Below are 14,883 nucleotides of genomic sequence, written 5' to 3' on the forward strand. Positions count from 1 at the left end.
ACTGAGGTCAAACTTTATAGGCTTTTAGATATTTCCTTTGTGGACATATTCAATCTGTGCAATGATTGGTCAATTCTAAGCCTTCCATATGTCTATGGCCAGCTTTTTAGCCAGTAACCGTGCTGTCCTTAATAACTTATTGGTGGATCAGTAATGTAGCCTGCAATGTTTCAGCCCAATTGGCCAAGCGGCTGCTAAGAAACAGATTTTTTTTTTGGTTATTATAGCGACCCTACTGAACTATTTGTATCAAATTGGTGTGCTTCCACAGAATTATGTGGGATATAGAACTGTTATTTTATGAGAATTTGTCAAAGCAATTCCAATCTGTAGCCACCTATGCAAAATAAGCTTAACCCAGGTTTAATTAGCAAATGGCAGACATGTTCTTTTTGATAATTCTTGGCCTCCAGACACCCCTAACCATTTTCAGACCAGTATTGTGTGGATATCTTGAGACACCTCAGACAAGAAGAAAAATGTAAATGTCACATATATTGGCAATTATTCTGGAAAATATAGGGGAGGAGCTAAATACATCCAGTGGGGCATTTATGTGGAATAAATCCATGATTATGTAGAAGCAAGAATTTTGACAGGGGGCCTCACAGTTCTGGAGATATGGGCCACAATGTAAAATGTTGCTCTCTAGCACCACTATCAATCCAGCTCGGATCATTTCACTTGCCTGAGTAATGGGGGGAATAATACACCTATCATCCAAGTTTGGTTTTTGATGACAGTGTCTTCTCCCCAGTCAGCTTTAGGGAAGAAAAAGAGTAATAATAATAATAATAATAATAATAATAATAATAATAATAATAATAATAAGAAGAAGAAGAAGAAGAAGAAGAAGAAGAAGAAGAAAATATAGCCACAAGCGGCGATTTGCGGGGCCCAAGCTTGCTTCACCCAAGCCACAAACCTCCTTAGGTACTTTATATATATATATATATATATATATATATATATATATATATATATATATATATATATATATATACATATATTTATTTATACACAAACACACACACACACACACACACACACACAAACTCAGTTATTATTTAACTAATCGTCAAAAATTTACAGCTTTCAAATGCAGCCTTTTATGTTAAAATAGAGCAGTATATGGACTTCATCTTTCATATGTTCATAGTATGACAGACTTTACACCAAAATGTGTTTTTTTTGGTCTACTTATTGGAAATGATCATTTTATACTGTGCTGAATTTGACTCATGAGAAAATCAGACAGTACAAATGAGCTGATTTGGTACCTTTAGCTGCCAATTACTTTATGCTGCTGCAGTTGGACTTTCATAAAAATGAGTATGAATTTGAATATATGTTCACGATATGGAATGAATGTTTTAGCACCCCCTATTAGCATATGCCCACTAAACTTTGCACCTTGTTTCAATGTTAGGCATTGAGCAGGTGTACCAGGTTTGGTGTCAATCAGACAATGTCTTATTGTCATATCACTACTGTCATGAAAATATATATAAATCACAATTTTCGATTACTGGTACAATTTAGTCAAACGCGTCTAAGTGCAAAGTGGTTTAGTTTAAAGACTTGAGTATTTTGTCAACATGTGCATTTCTCTAATGTAAACTGAGCGAGAGGTAGGTTCATTTTACACAATTTATATATGATTACATGTAGCGCCCCCTGGAGGTCAGTTTAGATCACAATTGGTGTGCTTCCTCAGAGTATTATTCTGTATGTCTGGACCAATTTTGGTCTCAGACAATGTATGTGTGAATGACAGATAAAGTCATAAAAACTCCGCCCAGATGGATTCATTGACATGTTGCAGACATGTTTTGTGAAAAGGTCAATATTTTTTGATAGTTATTTACTTTCAGACTCCAATCTTTAGTTTATGATCAGCTTTGAGATAAAGTGTAAACTGTAGGACTAGTTCAATATAGCTATTCAAAACACATTCAAACAATGCGCATTTGTAAAAATGGCAGTAATTCGTAAATGACTTACATTTGCAAAGTTGCCAGGTTCACTTTGGAGCATTATTTTATACTAACTGCATGTTTATAATCTGTTTGGTATAAGACTTTTACTTATTTTAGTGTTTTAAAACATGAGCAGCTCCCCCAGTGGGCAACACCTGTCAGGCAGTAGAGAGTCCATATCCAGAGATACCTATCAAGTTTCGTGGTGACTGGCCAATTTTAAGGCTGTCAAATACCTGCAGAAATCTGATTGGCCAATGGCAGCCATGTTTTTTCGAATATAACATCAGTCTTATAGACCTTGATCCAGGACACATGGTAGCACCATGCCAATTTTCACGTCAAAAACTTCAGCTTCTAAGGAATGCATACATAACAGATCTGTGCAGATTGTGCGAAAACTCAGGGACTAGTTCGTGCTCAAATATTTGTGTAAATTTGCAAAATATGCAAATTATCTTAAAATCTATAGAGATTTTTAATACGGGCAAAATAGCTGTTTTGTGGGCCATGACATAACTAATCAGGTGAAAAAAGAACTTTGTTTCTATGACATACAGAAAAGAACTGCTGCGGAAGGGACTACGACCGATTGACCAAGTTTCATGTCTGTACAAATTACAGTTCGGTCTGCATGATTCATTTTAGCGGAGAAGAAGAGGAAGAATAAGAAAAATCCTAACAATTACAATAAAAAAAAATCCAAGCAAAAGCAATAGGGTTCCACACACCTGAATGTGCTTGGACCCCTAAGTATAGCCGCAAGGGGCCATTTGTGGGGTCCACGCTTTCTTTGCAAGTACACCCTACATTGCTATTTTGGCTACAACCCTCCTCGACTAAATTTCAGTGAAGGTTTGTACATACATACGAAACTTAATTGTGACAAACATTTTAAGGCTTTCAAATCCTGGTGGAACTCCAATTAGACATGTTTTAATGGATCTAATAGAATCTCATTCAGGACAGGACAAAGAAACAACATAAACAGATTTCAATACCAATCAGACAGTCTTTTGCTGCATAACATTTTTTGGTTCATGAGTAAACTGGATGGAAATTATTTACTTAATGAACTGTTTTGGTAAATGTGGCTGTCTTGCACTTTTAAAATCCTGCAGTAAATGGACTTCTCTTTCATCTTTGGTTTGTGCATAGTGTGACAGACGTTACATGAAAATGTCTTGCGTTTTGGTATGATTATTATTAATGGTCAGTTTATAATGTGCTGAATTTGTTAATCTACTAATTACTTTAAAATCCTGTAATGACTGCAGATTTGGTCTATAACAGTCTGATAAACTTTAAATGAGAATTTGGCTCATTGGTCATTTGTCTAAGACTCATTCAAAAACAAATGTTTATAAAATAAAATTTAAAAAAGAATAAAAAAAATTTTAAAGCTTCTGTGAGATCAAATAAGCATGTTTCCTGCTTCTCAGCCGTGCCTCCTACTGAGCTGAGTTTTACATATCGCAAAGGAAACTTTCAATGACATTTAAGTGAGGTGTTTTCACAGTAGGGCTGCAACAACTAATCAACATTATTGATGCTGCTAAATGCTGCCAATTTCAAAAAATGTCAACAAATGAAGATCATTAGTTGACTTAATGATTTCCATAATAAGATTGAAAGAGGTAAATATACACAATGCAGCCTGCAGTCAAAAATTATTTATATGGGCAGCACAGGCTTTGTTTCTATAACACAGAAAAGAACTGCTGCGGAAGGGACTACGACCGACTGACCAAGTTTCATGTCTGTACAAGTTACAGTTCGGTCTGCATGATTCGTTTTAGCGGAGAAGAAGTGGAAGAATAAGAAAAATCCTAACAATTACAATAAAAAAAATCCAAGCAAAAGCATAGGGTTCCACACACCTGAATGTGCTTGGACCCCTAAGTATAGCCGCAAGGGGCCATTTGTGGGGTCCACGCTTTCTTTGCAAGTACACCCTACATTGCAATTTTGGCTACAACCCTCCTCGACTAAATTTCAGTGAAGGTTTGTACATACATACGAAACTTAATTGTGACAAACATTTTAAGGCTTTCAAATCCTGGTGGAACTCCAATTAGACATGTTTTAATGGATCTAATAGAATCTCATTCAGGACAGGACAAAGAAACAACATAAACAGATTTCAATACCAATCAAACAGTCTTTCGCTGCATAACATTTTTTGGTTCATGAGTAAACTGGATGGAAATTATTTACTTAATGAACTGTTTTGGTAAATGTGGCTGTCTTGCACTTTTAAAATCCTGCAGTAAATGGACTTCTCTTTCATCTTTGGTTTGTGCATAGTGTGACAGACGTTACATGAAAATGTCTTGCGTTTTGGTATGATTATTATTAATGGTCAGTTTATAATGTGCTGAATTTGTTAATCTACTAATTACTTTAAAATCCTGTAATGACTGCAGATTTGGTCTATAACAGTCTGATAAACTTTAAATGAGAATTTGGCTCATTGGTCATTTGTCTAAGACTCATTCAAAAACAAATGTTTATAAAATAAAATTTAAAAAAGAATAAAAAAATTTTTAAAGCTTCTGTGAGATCAAATAAGCATGTTTCCTGCTTCTCAGCCGTGCCTCCTACTGAGCTGAGTTTTACATATCGCAAAGGAAACTTTCAATGACATTTAAGTGAGGTGTTTTCACAGTAGGGCTGCAACAACTAATCAACATTATTGATGCTGCTAAATGCTGCCAATTTCAAAAAATGTCAACAAATGAAGATCATTAGTTGACTTAATGATTTCCATAATAAGATTGAAAGAGGTAAATATACACAATGCAGCCTGCAGTCAAAAATTATTTATATGGGCAGCACAGGCTTTGTTTCTATGACACAGAAAAGAACTGCTGCGGAAGGGACTACGACCGACTGACCAAGTTTTATGTCTGTACAAGTTACAGTTCGGTCTGCATGATTCGTTTTAGCGGAGAAGAAGTGGAAGAATAAGAAAAATCCTAACAATTACAATAAAAAAAATCCAAGCAAAAGCAATAGGGTTCCACACACCTGAATGTGCTTGGACCCCTAAGTATAGCCGCAAGGGGCCATTTGTGGGGTCCACGCTTTCTTTGCAAGTACACCCTACATTGCTATTTTGGCTACAACCCTCCTCGACTAAATTTCAGTGAAGGTTTGTACATACATACGAAACTTAATTGTGACAAACATTTTAAAGCTTTCAAATCCTGGTGGAACTCCAATTAGACATGTTTTAATGGATCTAATAGAATCTCATTCAGGACAGGACAAAGAAACAACATAAACAGATTTCAATACCAATCAAACAGTCTTTCGCTGCATAACATTTTTTGGTTCATGAGTAAACTGGATGGAAATTATTTACTTAATGAACTGTTTTGGTAAATGTGGCTGTCTTGCACTTTTAAAATCCTGCAGTAAATGGACTTCTCTTTCATCTTTGGTTTGTGCATAGTGTGACAGACGTTACATGAAAATGTCTTGCGTTTTGGTATGATTATTATTAATGGTCAGTTTATAATGTGCTGAATTTGTTAATCTACTAATTACTTTAAAATCCTGTAATGACTGCAGATTTGGTCTATAACAGTCTGATAAACTTTAAATGAGAATTTGGCTCATTGGTCATTTGTCTAAGACTCATTCAAAAACAAAAGGGGGGCGCTAGTGAGCCGGTAATGGAGTAGGTCATGTGTTTGGCGTGCTCTGCTAAAATTTAATATAAAATTATATATCCGGCATCTTTGGCTCAGCAAAACGTATAGGATATATTCCTAAGTTTATTATTTTTCATTTTTCATTCGTCTCCTTTGACACTAACGCGTATATGGCCAAGAATTTGCGTCAATACACGTACACGGGGAAGAGCATCGCTAACAGGCCTAGCGACTCGCCGCCGCCAGCTAAGCAATCCGACATGGCCGACACGAAAGCCGAGATTCTTTCCTCTCTAAAAGCGGACATTTCCACACTCCTCAGGTCAGAGCTACAGTCTTCTCTTGCTGCCGAATTCGATGGTGTGAAGGCCGAACTGCAAGCAGTAAAGACAGAAGTTGTTAACAATTGCATTACTTCGCTCTGACTTGGATGTGATGAAGGGGACTGTAACAGAAATGGAACGCGGGCTTTCTGCGTGCTCAGACGAGGTGACGTCTCTCCAAGCCTCGGTTCGCAAGCTCGAGGCGGAGGTGGCTAATCTGCAGGAAAAATGCGTCGACATGGAGGGGAGAATGAGGAGATCAAACATTCGCATACTGAATGTGTCAGAGGGACAGGGCTCGAGTTCTCCGGCCGCTGTCTCAAAGCTGCTAAAAGAGGCTCTGCGCATGGATAAAGAGGTGTTAGTCGATAGGTCACACAGAGGTCTTCAACCACAGCGGCCAGGCGGGAAGCCGCGGGCTATCGTGGCTAAACTGCACTACTACCAAGATTGCATCGAAATTCTTCGCCGTGCCAGAGAAGCAGGACCCTTGCGATTCAGAGGAGCTACAATTCTCATTTTCCCGGACTATCCCCCCCAGTGTGATGCGCGCTAGAGCCGCTTTCAACGACGTTAAGAAGCTACTCCGAGGACGAGATGGCATTCGCTACGGTATTCTCCATCCAGCCAGGCTCCGCGTCACGCACAACGGAATAGAAAAGGACTTTCGAGATCCAGCGGAGGCAATGGCTTATGTGAAGGCGAATGTTCTGTAAGGTGGATGAACACAACAGGTTTGGTGTAGGGTTACTTCACTAGAGAGACACATTTAATTTCATATTTCTTAGAATAGTCGTGATGTAAAATAAGCGCAGCTAGAGCCGATTTATCTTCTAATAATCTTCAATTGTGTTATCAAGAAACAACAATTGTTTACAATTTAGATTGCTTACTTTATTGTATATACTCTGCCCCGGTGTTTACATTGGAAAATTAATAGCCTCTTTGTATTTTGTATCCAAGTTTTGCTAAAGGTGCAGCTCAATTTAATATTTATAGCAGAGCAGCCTGTTAGTCTAGGCCTCGCCAATACAAGCACTGAATGTGTGGATATTTTCTCATGGGATCGTTGGGTCACCCTGTTCCTCTCGGTGACAAGGGTTGGGTTTATGCTGCACCAGAAGTTAATTTTGTTTTTTTGTTATCCATGTCTCATGTCGAATCAACAAAGGGATTTCACATCTATGTACAAAGACACAAAACTGTGGTACTTAACTGTATTCTAATATCTTTTACTACTTTAAATGGCAAAAGCACAGCCGCTTAATCTATCTGCAGGTTGTCAGGTAACATTTGCAAGTTGGAATGTTAAGTCTCTAAATCATTCAGTTAAACGTAGCAAGGTTCTTTCACATCTGAAACAACTTAAGGTGGGAATCGCCTTCCTTCAAGAAACTCACTTGTGTACATTTGATCATTTTAGATTGAGAGGAGGCTGGATAGGCCAATCATTTCACTCCAACTTTCACTCTAAATCTAGAGGAACTGCAATTCTTATCAATAAGAATATTCCTTTCGTTATGTCACAGGTTGATGCAGACTCTGCAGGTCGGTATGTCATAGTTACAGGTAGATTATACAATATGCCAGTCATTCTAGCCAATGTGTATGCGCCAAATTGGGATGACTGCACATTTTTTACTAACTTCCTCTCCCGTCTACCAAACATAGACTCATACCATCTTATCTGGGGAGGAGACATAAATTGGTGTACTATCACCATCTCTAGATCGTAGTTCATCTAACACCATAACTCAAACTAAATCAGCTCATACAATTAAATTATTTCTTGACACATATGGAATATCTGATGTTTGGCGATTTCGGAACCCTTTATCTAGGAGCTACTCTTTTTTTTCACAGGTTCACAAGACGTACTCACGTATAGACTACTTTTTCTTAGACAGGAAACTTCTTCCTTTAGTAAGTGACTGTGAATATCACGCAATAGTAATTTCTGATCATGCCCCATTACTCATGAACCTATGTTTACCAATTAAACATGATAACTACCGCCCCTGGCGTCTGAACACACTGCTGCTCTCGGATGAGACCTTTGTTAACTTTGTATCAAATGAAATAGCCACCTTTCTACAATATAATAAGACGCCTGGAATGTCCGCCTCAGTCATATGGGAATCAATGAAAGCATATTTGAGAGGGCAAATTATATCGTATAGTGCTCAGATGAGGAAGGCTCGGATGCAGCATCTTGAGAATCTAACAAATGACATCTTAAGAGTAGATAAAGAGTTAGCTGGTTCACCATCGCCTCAGCTATGCAAACAGAGACTAACACTTCAAACAGAATACAACCTTTTACTTACTAAACATATCGAAACTCTCATGAATAAGGTACAGCATAGGACTTATGAGCATGGTGATAAGACTGGTAAGATTTTGGCATATCAGTTACGGCAGAAGACTGCTGATCGATGTATATCTCAAATAAATGATGATTTAGGTGTTAAACATGTGGATTACTTGCAGATTAATCAATGCTTTCATAAGTTTTACTCCAAACTATATAGTTCAGAGTCACGTAAGAACAAATCTTTGTTTGAGGACTTTTTCAATAAGTTAAATATCTCACTAATAGATACGACAACTGCAGCAGAACTCGACAACCCATTTACTATTGAAGAGTTTACCCTTGCAGTGAAATCTATGCAAAACGGAAAGGCCCCAGGACCAGATGGGTTTCCGAGTGAATTTTTTAAGAAATTTGCTAAGGATTTGGCCCCTGTCTTGATTTCTGTGTTCGAAGAATCGTTTATCGCTGGCTCTTTACCTCCAACTATGCGTCAAGCAGTCATATCTCTCATTCCTAAAAAAGATAAAAATCCTTTGGAGTGTGGCTCTTACCGCCCTATTTCACTCTTAAATGTGGATAGCAAGATACTTGCTAAGATGTTGGCTGGCAGACTAGAGACAGTTCTACCTTCTATAATATCTGATGATCAAACAGGATTTATTAAAAAACGGTGCTCCTTTTTTAACATACGGCGGCTTCTCAATATTCTTTACGATCCCACTCCATCCGATATTCCGGAGATTGTAATATCACTTGATGCAGAGAAAGCATTTGATCGGGTGGAGTGGGATTATCTTTTTTATACATTAAAACGATACGGATTTGGCCCAAAGTTCATTAGTTGGATCAAAGTTCTCTACTCACTTCCTTTAGCAGCAGTCTGTACAAATAATAATCTATCTCCTTTTTTTCCATTACATCGTGGAACCAGACAGGGCTGCCCCTTATCACCACTTTTATTTGCCATAATGATTGAACCACTAGCAATAGCGTTGCGTGATGAGACCTCTGTTATGGGTATACGGAGGGGGGGCTCAGAACATAAGGTATCTCTATACGCTGACGACATGCTCCTATATTTATCTGATCCCCTTGTTAGTCTGCCTAAACTACTTAATTTATTGGAGACTTTTAGTGTAATATCGGGCTATAAAGTTAATTTGGAAAAAAGTGAGCTTGTACCCACTAATGCAGCTTCTCAAAAGATTACTTATAGTTCCTTCCCATTTAAGATAAACACAGGAAAATTCAAATACTTAGGGGTCTGGATTACACATAAGTTTAAAAACCTTTATGAAGCTAATTTTCCCCCACTTATAGCGTGTCTCAGGAAAGATCTTGAGCGTTGGAATTTACTGCCTTTATCGTTAGGGGGTAGAGTTAATACCATTAAAATGAACGTGTTGCCTAGATTTTTATATTTGTTTCAATGTCTCCCCATTTTTCTGACAAAATCATTTTTTATTCATTTAAACAAATTGATATCTGGTTTTCTTTGGAGTAATAAAAACCCCCGAATACGCAAGGATGCACTACAACGACATCGTCAGCATGGTGGACTATCCTTGCCAAATTTTCAATATTATTATTGGGCCTCTAATATTAGGGCTTTACTCTACTGGATTAATATTCCTAACGATCAGATTATTCCCAAGTGGTTATCAATGGAAAGTGCATCCTGTTGCCATACCTCACTGCACGCACTACTCTGCTCAAGGATGCCTTTGTCTGAGCCCGTGTCTACTTATTCCTTAAATCCGATTGTGAAACATTCCTTTAAGATTTGGTCACAGTTTAGGAGGGCTTTTTCACTTAACGAATTTTCTATTTACAGCCCAATAATGAAAAATAATATGTTTGTCCCCTCTGTTGCCGATAGTGCCTTCAAATGTTGGGTTGAGAAAGGAATCAGAATAGTTAAAGACCTGTTTGTTGAGGATACTTTTATATCTTTTGAACAACTCAGAACACATTTTAATATTCCTCAGTCACATTTTTTTAGATACCTACAGCTTCGTAGTTTTATATCATCAAGCTATTCGCAATTTCCTTTATTACCACCTCACTCCTTTTTAGATACTATATTGAAAACCAGCCCACAGTCTAAGAAATGCATTGGTGTGGTGTACTCTTTGCTTAATTCATATAATTTGAAGCCTCTAACTTTATTGAAACAACAGTGGGAGGAGGAACTTGACATGCAGATATCAACGGAGATGTGGCAAGATATTTTGGATGGAATACACTCCTCTTCAATTTGTTTAAGGCACACCATCATTCAGTTTAAAGTAGTCCATCGTCTGCATTGGTCCAAGGATAGGCTAGCTAAATTTACTCTGAATGTTGATCCTATGTGTGACAGGTGTAAAAAAGAACCAGCCACGCTCTCTCATATGTTTTGGTCCTGTCCAAAATTAATTATATTCTGGCAGTCAATATTTGCTTTTCTTTCAAATGTCTTTAAGAGATCACTGACACCATCTCCTATTACAGCAATATTCGGAGTGACTTTACAGGAGTCTCAAATAGATAACTCTGTCAAGAGGGCGATTGCTTTTGCAACTCTCTTAGCCAGGCGGCTTATTCTATTGAAATGGAAGGATGAGTTCCCACCCACTTTTAAATACTGGATTAAGGATGTAATGCACTACGTGAGTCTAGAAAAAATTCGTTACTCTGTGACTGGCTGTGATCATAAGTTCTATAAGACCTGGCAACCTGTCTTGACATATGTAGAAAACATGGACTCAATCGATATTTTACATTTTTGAAATTTCCCTTTGGAAAAGGAAGGGAAGGGGAGGAGGGAAGAAAAGAAAGAGAGAAAAAGTATTTATTTGTTTTTGTTGAATTCCTTTGTAATCTGTTTTTTTTTTTTTCTTTTTCATTGTATTATATAATTCCTTGTTCTTATATGTGTGTATGTATGTTTATGTGTTATATATTAATATATATATATTATATATGAGTGTATACCGGTTAAATGATCTTTTATGGTGCAGCGTTGTTCAGAGGGGTTTTTGTTCTTATTTTTCCCCCTTTTTTTTTAATATTTTTCCCCTTTTTTTATTGTCTAAAAAAAACAATAAAAAGACCTTGGTTCAAAAAAAAACCAAAAAAACAAATGTTTATAAAATAAAAATTTAAAAATGAATAAAAAATTTTTTAAAGCTTCTGTGAGATCAAATAAGCATGTTTCCTGCTTCTCAGCCGTGCCTCCTACTGAGCTGAGTTTTACATATCGCAAAAGAAACTTTCAATGACATTTAAGTGAGGTGTTTTCACAGTAGGGCTGCAACAACTAATCAACATTATTGATGCTGCTAAATGCTGCCAATTTTCAAAAAATGTCAACAAATGAAGATCATTAGTTGACTTAATGATTTCCATAATAAGATTGAAAGAGGTAAATATACACAATGCAGCCTGCAGTCAAAAATTATTTATATGGGCAGTACAGGCATGAACCAAGAATGGATGAACTACACTGGATGAAAATTTTGAATTTTCCTGTGCGATATGTAAACCCGAGCTCAGCGTGAAGTGCATCAGGCGTGAGTATGTGAGAGAACATACACTGCAGAAACTCTGCTCAGGCACAGTGTGAATCTAAAATCCTACTAAAAACGCAGTCAGCGGTGAAAAGAGCTTTGGCAAAGCATCACCAGCTGAAGGAATAAGCTGCATTTTAGAACTGTTCGCCAAAACTCTCTCGGCTAAAAATTGCTCAGCTAACCTACACGGCTGCCTAAATGCTAACTGTAAAAACTGTTGTTTTTGTTTTTTTCTCCAGTTTTTAGCCTAGGTGAGAAAAGTTAAAAGTATAAATCAACCTTTTAGAGTGCAATGTAACAAGGTATTTACATCAAGACACATTCCTTATTCAAAAAAATGTCTGAACATTAACAATGTGTCATGTAAATGACAACCCTTTAAATATTTGCATTTTGAGGTGAGAATGCCAACTCATCCTTGTGGACAGCTTAAAGTTGTGTAAAGAAACTGAACTAGGAAAAGTAAAAAAAAATAAATGAATAAAAAAAACTTACTCTTCGTCTTTGATTGTGTTATAGCAGTCATCGCACATTCGCACCTGGAACTCAAATCCCATGATTGGGTATGTTGAGCATTTAGAACTACACTTCCCACAGATCGCTTTTCCACACTTCCTGCAGTGGTGCTATAACATAGGAAAAGACACAAACAGGTCCTAGAGCAATAAAACATGCAACAAGTCTCTGTCAGACCTCCAGTCTATGCCAGAAGACAGCCAAGATTCAACAGAATGTAAAGCTGCAACTCATTCAGAGTACAGATGTTTGTTGATTTTGCAGAAAATGTAGCTTCTAAGCCAAGTGGTAAGGCTAAACTACTGACTCACAGGAGATTACAATTCCAATGAGAATCTACTGTTTTAGTTAAAGTGTGGCCATGGCTATGTCGACACTGTAGTCACTATACTGAAATGGAACTCTGGGAGAAGATATAAATCTATAAATAAATGGTAAATATTAAAAAGTTCAGTATCTTTAAAACTGTACTGAAAACGGCTTTTTTCTGAATCCATTCAGAACACTGCAGAACTACTCAGAAGACTAAGCAACAGCATGACTGTTGCCCTTTAAGTTAAGACTACTGGAAATAGGATTGACTCTGTACTGCTTTCTTTATGTGACAAAAACTGTTCCTTCTGAGCAACTAGCAACATACCTGTCGTAGCCCCAGAGTTTTTGTGTCCCACATTTGCTTAATGTTCCAAAAAAATGGCTGTTCGCATTTTTGACACGAATCACTGTCCAACCAATGCGGAGCCTGCAACAAAAAGAGATAGCGAGAAAAAGTGTTTATCAAATTCAAAACAAACACAGCAGAGAACTGATTTACAATTTCACCAAACAAAAAAAACAAAAGGCACAGCAGAGGTGAAATTTGTAATGGTTGCCACAGCAGTGGGAAGGATGCTTAAGCTATTCAAAGATGACAAAATATCTGTGTGTAAATAGGCATCACAAAGTCAGGAGACATGGTGTATGTAAATAGATGCACAGGAAATATATTAAATAGCAAACAAGTTTCTAAGTACTTGTTTCCCCTCACTGACTGAAAGAACTGTTGCAAAGAAACCACTGTTAAGACTGAAGAATAAGAGGAACTTAAACCTCAGAGGAATAAAAATTCTAAAATATTCTATGTGTCTGTTGATTGCAGCTTGCTAAAACCGAACCAAATGCTTCATGTTTGTGAAACTGTTATACAGGAAAACATAATTGTGCATGTGTTTGTACCTCTTCCCGTTGTGTGTCCATGTTCCACACTGTGATAGTTCCATCAGCAGAACAGGAGATCAGCTGTCTGGTGAGCTGCAAATACCGCAGAGCCTGCACCTTCTCACTGAGAAAGAGTGAGAGCTCATGTCAACGAAAGTAGTGCAGAGATTAAAATGTACATTATTTAAAAGGTCAGATATGAACACAGGATTCATTTTTTCAGGATCAAGCAACACATCAAGGCTGTGACCAATGTTATTCAACTGTTACATTAATGAATTGCGCACTATTTTAGAGTTGTCTTCAGCACCTTGTCTCAATCTACACAACTCAGAACAGGGCTTGTCATAAAGCAGTACTATCAGACCTAAGTCTTGACAGTGAAAACACAAAAAAATCCCTCATTGAGAACATTGTTTTTAACAAAAGCACATGATTTGATTTAAAATGTCCTGGTATTAATTGAGTCCATAATGCTATGTACCCAAACGAGGTTCCCAGGGCCTTAGGAGGAAAAAAGGCCTGCATCATTACAGACCCTCCACGTCACCATATGTAACAGAAGGCATCAGATTCTTTTTAGTGCAGTCGAGTTTCCGTTGCCAAAAAGCTCACTTTTCTTTTCACCTGACTACAGAACATGGTTCCAGTCCAAGACCCAGTAATGTTTAGCAAACTCCAGGCACTTGTTTGTGGTTAGAGGACAGGAAAGGCTTTTTGTAGACTCGGTGACCGCAAGATGTGCCTTTTTTCTGTAATTCTCCAAAAGAGATCCTTGGGGATTTTTTTTGCCTCTTTTACCATCTTCTTCACTACATTGGGGCAAAATAAACTTGGGTCGTCCGGTTGACTGGCACTACTGAATTATTACCGTAGCTGTAGACATGGGCATTTTCAGGTTAGTAACACACAATGTCACAAAACAAAAGTCACCTGAACTTGGTTACATGAATATGACAATGAGTGGATGTTTTAACAGCCATCACAGTCACCAGATCTGAATACCATAGAACACCTTATGAATGTGGCAAATCAGGAGACTCACAGCAATAAAGCGCACCTGGAAAATATGCAGTAGCTGCACAATGCAATCACGGACCAAAGCTCAATTAAATTTTTTCAACATGCCACAAAGAATTGAGGCTGTTTTGAGAGCAAAGAGAGGACCTACCCAAAACTAGTATTTGGTAAGTGTGTCTATGTACGCATGCATGTACCTACACATACACACACAAACACACTAGTTTGTAGTTTTGGGTCAAGCGGTTGAATGTTAAAGGGAACCTTTAAAAAAGCTTCTTCCATTTAACAAAAACTGGGAATAGACTGCATCTATAGCAA

The 14,883-nt window shown here is 37.5% G+C and overlaps 1 protein-coding gene across 1 annotated transcript in view; it reads right to left on the reverse strand.

Annotated features, from left to right (window-relative positions):
* Positions 1-11,734: 11,734 nt before the first annotated feature.
* wdfy1 (WD repeat and FYVE domain containing 1) overlaps positions 11,735-14,883 on the reverse strand; it is a 36,171-nt gene continuing 33,022 nt past the window's right edge. The window contains exons 8-10 of the mRNA XM_036561156.1: positions 13,561-13,666; positions 12,986-13,087; positions 11,735-12,455 (exon numbers count right to left, since the gene is read on the reverse strand). Coding sequence (XP_036417049.1) covers positions 12,321-12,455; positions 12,986-13,087; positions 13,561-13,666 — 343 coding nt within the window. The 3' untranslated portion in view covers positions 11,735-12,320. The remainder of the gene's footprint in view (positions 12,456-12,985; positions 13,088-13,560; positions 13,667-14,883) is intronic.

The sequence above is a fragment of the Colossoma macropomum genome, unplaced genomic scaffold (genome assembly GCF_904425465.1).
Source record: "Colossoma macropomum unplaced genomic scaffold, Colossoma_macropomum, whole genome shotgun sequence".
Lineage (NCBI taxonomy): Eukaryota > Metazoa > Chordata > Actinopteri > Characiformes > Serrasalmidae > Colossoma > Colossoma macropomum.